Source organism: Microtus ochrogaster, chromosome 4, assembly GCF_000317375.1.
Source record: "Microtus ochrogaster isolate Prairie Vole_2 chromosome 4, MicOch1.0, whole genome shotgun sequence".
In the NCBI taxonomy this organism is placed as follows: domain Eukaryota; kingdom Metazoa; phylum Chordata; class Mammalia; order Rodentia; family Cricetidae; genus Microtus; species Microtus ochrogaster.
Window position 1 is genome coordinate 49658697 of NC_022011.1, and position 9276 is coordinate 49667972.

The 9276-nt window shown below is 47.5% G+C and overlaps 1 protein-coding gene across 2 annotated transcripts in view; it reads right to left on the reverse strand.

Moving 5' to 3' along the window:
• Window positions 1–3760: 3760 nt before the first annotated feature.
• The window catches only part of Wdr5 (WD repeat domain 5), a 20404-nt gene continuing 14888 nt past the window's right edge, over window positions 3761–9276 (reverse strand). For both annotated transcript variants that reach the window (XM_026778767.1, XM_005346210.2), the window contains exons 10-14: window positions 7924–7999; window positions 7052–7085; window positions 6651–6725; window positions 6194–6281; window positions 3761–5321 (exon numbers count right to left, since the gene is read on the reverse strand). In XM_026778767.1, coding sequence (XP_026634568.1) covers window positions 5221–5321; window positions 6194–6281; window positions 6651–6725; window positions 7052–7085; window positions 7924–7999 — 374 coding nt within the window. In that variant the 3' untranslated portion in view covers window positions 3761–5220. The remainder of the gene's footprint in view (window positions 5322–6193; window positions 6282–6650; window positions 6726–7051; window positions 7086–7923; window positions 8000–9276) is intronic.

Genomic DNA, 9276 nt, shown 5'->3' on the forward strand with positions numbered 1-9276 from the left:
TGGGAGGCTGGGAGGAGGCGGAAATTTTTTTTCTTTAATAAAAAAAAAAGTCACTATTGTCACATTAAAAATAAAAAAAAAAAGAAGTATGTGGATAGATCTGTGAAGATACTTGTGTTCCACGTAAGTGTTCATCAAAAGATGACTTCAGCTGAGGAGTTCAACAATGAAATAGATAGGGTGACCCGTTCTGTAGACAGCCTCTTTCCCCAGCCATTCCTGTCACTGCCCAATGGGCCCATGAGCAAAATGTCCATGGTGGCAGAGATTTGGGCTATGCATGGGCTCAACAACACGGACCAAGGCTGACCTAGCTACAACTGCTGTCGAGTGCCAGATGTGCCAGCAGCAGAGATCAACATTGAACACCAGATATGGCACTGGACCACTTCCTCCACGGATAGACAACTTTGTCCTTACTGGAAAAGATACTTATTCTGTTGTGGACTTGTCTTTCCTGCATGTACTGCTTCTGCCAAATCCACCATCCGTGAACTTACAGAGTGTCTGATCTACTGATGGTATTCCACACAGTATTGCTTCTGACCAGGGAACTCACTTCACAGCCAGGAGAGACAGTGGGCGCACAATCATGGAATCCACTACTCTTACCATGCTCCCCACCATCCTGAAGCAGCTGGCCAGATAGAAAGACAGGATGGCCTTTGAAAGACACAATCACAGCACCACCCAATCAGGTGGCAGCAGCATGGAGGGCTGGGATGGGATTCTCCAGAAGATTGTATATGCTTTGAATCAGTGTCCAATATACGGTACACTCTTTTTACAGCCAGGAACCAGGGGTCCAGGGACCAAGGGGTGGAAAGGGGAACAGCTCCACTGTCACCTCTAGTGACCCACAGGAAGGGTTTTGTTTCTTGTTCCCACAACCCTAAAGTCTGCTGACCTAGAAGTTTTGGTTCTGGGGTGGGTGGTGGTGCTCTTGCCAAGAGCCACAGAAACACTCCATTGAACTGCAAGTTTAGCCTTGCCCCTAGTCACTTCGAACTTGTAATGCCCTTAAACTAACAGCAACATTAGGAGAGATCCAGATTACCACGAGGACACTAGACTCCCTCTCTACAACAGAGCTATGAAGGATTGTCTGGGGTGCAGATCTTTTAGGTCTCCTGGTGCTACTGTGCCCTGTGATTAAAATTAATGGGAAGCTACAACAGCCTAGTCCATGCAGCATGATCCAGGGCACAAAGCTCATGAGAAATGAATGTTAAAGGGTCACTCTCGCAGGAAAAGACCTGCGGATGCGGGATTCCCCTCTGTATGCTGTTAATGTGTCACTACCATTGGTTAATGAAGAAGCTGCTTTGGGCCTGTGACAGCACAGAATAGAGCAAGGCAGGAATTCCAAGCAGAGATTTAAAAAAAGGTAGAGTCAGACAACAATGTGTAGCTACCAAAAGAGAAAGACCCCAGCTGCCAGCCAGAACCTTACCAGTAGGCCACAGCCTCATGGCAATTCACAGAATAGAAATGGGTTAATTTAAATTTTTTCATTTTTTAATGTATTTAATTCATATGCATTGGTGTTTTTGCCTTCATATATGTCTGTGTGAGGGTGTTGGATCCCGCAGAACTGGAGTCACAGACAGTTGTGAACTGCCATGTGGGTGCTGGGAATCAAACCCTGGCCCTCTGGAAGAGCAGTCAGAGCTCATAACCGCATAACCGCTGAGCCATCTCTCCAGCCCCATAATTTAAATTTTTTTTTTGTTTTTTGAGACAGGGTTTCTCTGTAGCTTTGGTGCATTTCAGGTGGCTATGAGCTACCATGTAGTAGCTGGGAACTGAACCCAGGACCTCTAGAAGAGTAGCCAGTGCTCTTAACCACTGAGCCATCTCTCCAGGCCCAATGGGTTAATTTAAGATGTAAACGTTAGTTAAGAAGCCTGAGCTAATAATAGGCCAAGCAGTGTTCTAATATCTCGGCGGGCGGGCAGGCAACAAGTGAACAGCTTCCAGTCAACACTTGCTGAGGTGCCAGCCTGCAGTGTGGAGGGAATATAGGTGAGGAAAGCAGTTTGGGGGCTTCTGTTATTAGTTTTTCGAGACAGAGTTTCTCTGTGTAGCCTGAATGTCCTGGAATTAGCTCTGTAGACCAGGCTGGCCTTGAACTCAAGAGATCCACCTGCCTCTGCCTCTGCCTCCCAAGTGCTGGGATTAAAGGCCTGCGCCACCACCGCCAGGCTAGGAAAGTAGTTTTAAATACCATCTAATGCCACATGACCAGTTGTAGAAGCAATTATAGCTGATATGAGTGCTTCTGTTGTATTTTTTAAAAGAATGTATTTTATTTTCTTTCAATTTCCTTGTATGTTGCAACATCAATTAAGAGAGTATCAATGGGGGCCGGGCGGTGGTGGCACACGCCTTTAATCCCAGCACTCGGGAGGCAGAGGCAGGCGGATCTCTGTGAGTTCGAGACCAGCCTGGTCTACAAGAGCTAGTTCCAGGACAGGCTCCAAAACCACAGAGAAACCCTGTCTCGAAAAACCAAAGAGTATCAATGGTTACCACATCTAAGTTTAAGAAAGTAAAATATCCCCTAAGGGGCATGACCACTATTCTAAGTTTAAAATGTGCTCACGGTAGTATGAGGGATAGTTATATCATTAGGTGTAATTATGACCTGGTTAAATATATAAAGTGCTTGTGGTCAAGTTGACATGAGGTTGATTGTGATGGCTATTCCTGGTTGCTGACTTGACTATATCTGAAATGAACTATAATCCAGACAATCTTGTGACAATGCCTGTGATTAGGATTTAAAAAAAAAAAAAAGAAAAAAAATTAGAGTTCTGCCTGCAAATCAGAAGATACCAGATCTCATTAAATGTGGTTTAAAGGGCCACCATTGTGGTTGCTAGAAGTTGAACTCTGGACCTCTGAAGAGTAGCCAGTTCTCTTAACTGCTGAGTCATCTCTCCAGCCTTGATTTGGATCTTGAGGCTGGAAGACATACCTTTAATCTAGACCACACTGGAAGCCTATAAGGACAACGGAAAAGGGAAAAGTCAGCCTTTGCCTGCCTGCACTGCCCTTGTCAGCACAACAATCCCCTACTTGTGGGGTATTTGTATACTATGTGAAGATGTATTGCTGTGATCGTTGTAATAAAAAGCTAACCAGCCAATAGCTAGGCAGGAGGTATAGCTGGGATATCCAGAGAGAAAGGAAGAGGAGGAATCAAGGCACGCAGGAGACCCCAAGACGGAAGAGGTAACGACTCACAGAGCTAAGAAGTTCTTACAGAAGAATTCTTATGTTCTTATAAAAAATTATATTTTTTTATAATTCATTTGTATTTTCTGTACATTGCTGTTTTGCCTGCATGTATGTCTGACTGTAACCTGCCATGTGGATGCTGAGAATTGAACTTGGGTCCTCCGGAAGAGCAGCCAGTGTTCTTAACCCCCTGAGCCTTCTTGCCAGCCCCAGAAATTATATTCTTAAGAAATTAAGGGCTAAGAAATTCATCAAAGTGAGCTGGGCAGTGTTGGCACACACCTTTAATCACTCAGGAGGCAGAAGCAGGCAGATCTGAGTTCAAGGCCAGCTTGTCCTACACAGCAAAGTGACTCAACTGGTAACGACTTGCCACCAAGCCTGGTGAAGAGTCCTATCCCAGGACACATATGGTGGGGAAGAGAACAATAGGTTATATGTCCTCTGACCTCCAACATGCAACAACACATCTATGTACGCAAGATGAATCTTTAGAAAAAAGTTATACGGGACAAAATTACAAGACATGAAAACCTTTATTTTCAAAAAGAGAATGTATTTTTACATAAATCTACAACAGAGTTCAACTGTAGAAAAAATAAACTATACTTGGGGATACTGCGCTCAGCATGGCAAGCAAGCTCCCTCCCTTAGGAGGAAGCCGCACACCAGGCCACAGCTGGAAGGACCTTAACACCCCTCCAGAAACCCCACAGCAACATGCCCTCAATGCTGACCAGAACCCAGGCACATCTATCCAACAGATGCCAGGGGCTTCAGAACCCATGTCAGCAGCCACAGACCAGGATGACCTGGTTCCATAGCAGGCTGCGGCAGCCACAACAAACCCAGAACCTCTCTGCAGCCTGTGCCTGTGTCCATCAGCCTGACTCATCTATGTGGACCAGAAATATCCATAGAACCTCTGCACTGTTCCATGGCAGGCCATTCTGAGTATGGCCAGAAGTTGTAAAACTACTGTGCAGCTTTGAGTCTGGCCACCACCTCTTCCCAGTCCTGGTCACACAAAAGCCAGGACAGAGGATCCATTTGGGGCAGGGACTGAGAGAGGCTGGTAGTTTAGAAGCCAAGGCAGGAGGCTGTACCTGCTGGGGTAAGTACCACATTGAACCCCTCTCTCCTACACAGATGACTCTGAGCCGCAAGCAAAATGAATGGAGAGGACCAGGAAGTCTGTCCAAGAGTTTCACTCTTTCTCAACTGAAGGTCCTCTTCTAAAAACAGTCAGTGCCCACAGCAGCAATTAGGAAAGAGGCACAGCAAGGATCCATCTTCCCAGAGACCTTTCCAACCCCTGCCCTAAAAGCCAGGTATGGATGGGATGACCTTCCATCCCATCAGAACTCAGGGTCACAGAGGGTTCAAACCCACCTTTTATTACAGTGTGTGTAGCTTACTGAGTGACACCAGAAAGACAAGGGGACACTGTGCAACCACTGAGAGGTAAGTGTTGACCTATGAACTCCAAAAATACAAAGGAAATTGACAAAGATACAACTTAGAACCTTTCTGTTTCCAGAAATTCCTGGAAACACACTGGGTACTATTACAGGTAGGGAACATGAACAAGCAGGCCAAGGTTGGAGGTAGGGAGCGGGAGTGGGGTTGTAGGTCCTGCTCCAGTGTGTGCACTGGACAATACAATACCAAAAAGATACAGAACAATTTATTGGGAAAAAAACAACCCATGATGAGTTGAACTCACTCTTGTAATAAAAAATTAAAAATTTGCGGCCTCTGGGCACAGAACAGACCATGAACTCCCTAGACAGGGACAGAATTGGCAAGAAATGTCACAGTGGCTATCAAGACTCGGTAGTGTGCACTCCCCTGACCCGACATCTTCAGAGAGGAGGCGCACCAGGCCTGTTGCCCCAGTCTGGCCCCACATCTCTGCCCCCCATGCGTTTCTTGCCAATCCGGGTGGCTTCCTGAAGTCTCTTGTGGAGCCAAGACTTAGCAGTCACTCTTCCATAGTTTGATGGTTTTGTCATTCTCTAGTGCTGCCGAGGCAATGATGTTCTCTGTCGGATGACAAGCCGTGGAAATCACAACATCTGAAAGAGCCAGGAGAGTGTCAGAATGTCAGAAATAGTACTAAGCACCACAGCCATCGTCTGCTGGCTGTCCAGCAGGGTCCTCATACCGTATGTCTACAGGCTTTCCACACTGGTCTCACACTACTCCCACTGCCTCCTACCACCCAACATAACCTGTATCCGGTTGCTCCCCCTAAGCAAGAAGTAACCATACACCTGGGCTGGGCTGGGCTGGGCTACTGGCATTAATGAGATGGCACGTGACGTTCACTAACTCTGCCTGTTTCCTGGGTGCTCAGGAACCACAGCAAATGTAACCAACTCACTTCACTTAACAGCTGAAGGCAACTGCCCTATCAGAAAGAGGCACCCCCTCCTCAAAGCTGCAAAGGGGCACGATATTCTTGCCCTCACACAGAAAGTGGGCAGGCAAGAACAACTAGAACGAGGTCAACCCATAGCTACACCTCAGAATCAGGTGCTGGCCTCACTCAAGGCTGAGCTCTGCTTGGGAAATGGAAAACAGCATCTCTGAAAGAGGCTGGAACCTCCAGGAAATGCAGCTCACCATATATGTTAGACACTTTCCATATTCACCTTTGGGTCCCAGATGCATAGTCTCCAATGAGGAAAACAAGCTATACTCCCAGGAGGCCTCGGTCTTAGTCAACATCTATAAATAACTGAGCCCAGAACCCCAGACAAGAGCCCTTGATGCCACTTCCAAGATATGCTATGTCAGGCCTCAGGGCTGGGATGGCAGGCAGAACAGAGTAGCAATGCCTGCCTGTGTGCCCCTAAATCCCAGAGACAACCAAGCAATTGGAGGACTCAAGCAGCTCCCCTGAGTGGCTTCACCCCGTGTGGTCTATCCCCAAAGGACTGCCCACCTGTGTGACCCTGCAACTTCTGCACAATCTCCTTGGTCTGCAGGTTCCAGATATACACCAGGTTATCTTCAGAACCAGACACGATCCACTGCAGCAGCACAGCAGGCAGTCAGTGACAACAGGCAAGACACCAGGAAGTTATGTGCTGATTAGGTGGTAGCAACAGGCAAGCTGCCTGGCACCACTCTGACCCCTTGTTCCCCCAACTTGGGGACATGTCAATTGCCTCCCATGCCACACACCCCTCCCACACCCCTATGAGTTTCTATCCAGTCACCACCTGCTCTTAGATCTTCAACCAGATTCAAGTGTAAGACACCACAGTTCCACACAGAAGGGCATGTTTGGGTTTATTCCCCAGCCTCAAGGAAGCTTCCCAAAAACATGAAGCCACCTGTGATGGGTGGCCTCTCAGGAGAGAGCTGGCAGGGTGACGGCAGCCCGGTGGAAGACTCACCTTCCCACCTGTCACAGAAAAGTTGGCAAATATGCAGTACTTCTCGTTCTTGTGGCCAGTGTATGTCTTCAAGCACTGAAAAGGTGGGTGTGCATTGTTAGCACCTGTGTTTCTCTTTCATTCCAGGATTCCAAGTTCTGGGCACACACATTTGACCACTGCCTAAATATACTCGAAAATACTCTAGATACATACAAGAGAGTCCGTAGACTCAAACTTTGACCTGCAAGCTAGCCATTCATAAAACATGTCTTTAAAGGGAGTTATACCAAACTTGCTTATCAAAAGAAGATGGCTCTTAGTCTCTCCTGCTTCAACTCCTGGGTCTGCTGGACCCCCCCCCACCTGTTACCTGGGGCTGGCATGCAGATGGCCAGGGCAGCAGCGTGCCTGAAGCTTACCTTCCCCTTGCTGTAGTCCCAGAGCTTCAGCGTGCTGAAAGAGAGAGTAGGAGTGAGGGGCAGCCTATCTTTGGCCATGCCCCGCCTCTGATACCATCATTTCTCAACAACCACGGGTATCAGGATAGAGGATCCTTCAGCCCATCAGGTTCAGCCACTCCATGGCACAAAAGAGCAAACATAAGGACCCTAGTACTTGTAGTTCAGAGACAGACTAAAGAAAAGCTGCTGCTGGCTGTTCTTCTCAAAACCAGTGGTTAGCCACAAGTAGAATGTGGAATATGCACGCTCCAGAACCATCCAGGACAAAACTTCAAGGGAAGCATCTTCTGCTCGTCCTTGGGATGAACGTTCTTGCTGACCATGGGAAAAGTGGTAGGTTAACCAGGATAATGCCAAGCAGGCAGCTCAAGAGGGATGATCTGGTACGGTTCCTTTAAGACCTTATACAGTGTGCCAGCTTAATGAGCACCTAGACGGGGGTCAGCATGTGCATGTGTGACAGTGAGATTCTGCTGTATACATGAAGGTGCTCAGAGACTGAGAACTGGCTTAAAGCCAGCCTAGCAAGTGTGAAAGCAAACAAACCAAAAGTCAAGGAGCTCAGAGGCCCGTGAAGGTCTTCAGAGGTCACCTATCCTACCTCACCTCTGTGGAGGAAATCTTTGGCTTGCCTTACACAAACAGCCTAGGCCTCAAATCCTTCTCATGCTAGAACTAGCTGGGGTGGACAGCAGCCTTTCTTTAGCCCCTCAGCCTACTGTCCAGGGCTAAGCTCTAATGCACAAATGTAAAACACCTCAACTAAGCTATTGGGAGAAGGCAACAGAACAGGAGAGTAACCCACCAATGAAGGCTGTCAAAGCACTCACTTGTCCAAAGTTGCAGCCAGGATATATTTGCCATTTGGAGAGAATTTCACGAAGGACACTGGAGGATTGTCATCATCTACGCAGAACAAAGATAGGTTGACTCTTGGCAGAGTAGAAAGTCAGGACAGCTCCCTGTCACCCATGCAAGACATCTGTGTAAGGCCCCTGCCACCTGTACTGTCACCATTACCCTCCAACAGCCTGATATTCCATCTCCCAACATCTTCCTTGATCATTCTAAGTCTTTACCCCAGTGCCCTGCCAATACAAGGTTTCACCACTTGTGAAAGGAGGCCCAAAGCTCCCCAGCAGAGCTGAACAACTGATCCCCTGGAGAGAGCTGCTTGGCCTAGGATACTCCTACAGACACATTCCCATTCTTTATGGTCATGCCTCTGTCTGCTGACTTTTGTCTCAGCATTTGGAGAGGGGTGCGGGTGGGCTGCTGCACTGCTGAAGGTCTTCTAGAAATTGCTCACATAAAAGCTGCTTTCCAGGGCAAAGGAATAAATACCATATCCTCCTCCAGAGTGGACCCTCGGGTATCTGCCCCTCGCCTGGGTGAGAAGGGTGTGTCTTGGAGTGGGTCTACCTGGCCAGCCAAGGAAGCCTACCAAGTCTACCAGGCCCTAAGTGTGCATACAAAGACTGGTGCATCCTGACACACACATTACCACTGGGGATTCGCGGGGAACTCTTTTCCTTGGGACTGATCACAAACACTGAAAGGGACACAAGAGAGTGAGGCCAGCTGAGGTCACATAAGGCCAATAATTCAATGTCAGTTGACATGGAACAGTTATCTGTGCTCCTTACCCAGGTCACCTCTAAAACAGATCCCTGGAGAAACATTACTGACTTGTGTTGAGCAAGCCCTAATCATAATCTTCATTTCTAACCAAGTGGTGGTGGTACAAGCATTTAATCCCAGCACTGAAAGGCACAGGCAGAAGGATCTCTTTGTTTTAAGGCCAGCCTGGTCTACAGAGTAAGTTCCAGAACTACATAGAAAAACTGTTTTGAAACGCCAACTCCCTCCCAAACTCCCCAAAGAAAACAATCAGTTGCTAAACCTGAAGACATGGGGAAAAGAAACAGACCTTGGGCCAAATAGGCCTGCCTCCCTTATTCTAGGGCTTATTTCCACCTTAGTTTAGGGCTTACTGACTCCCTCAGTCTAGGGCTTATTTCCCATTGCCTGTCCAAATTTAAATCCTGGTCCTGCACCTGGTTGTCTCTAGGTGACCAAAGTTTAGCCAACAACTGATAGAAAACAAAGCATTCCACAAATCTCAAAACCCCGGCTGTCAAGACATGGGGAAGTGCTCAGTCTTTTTTTTTTTTTTTTTTTTT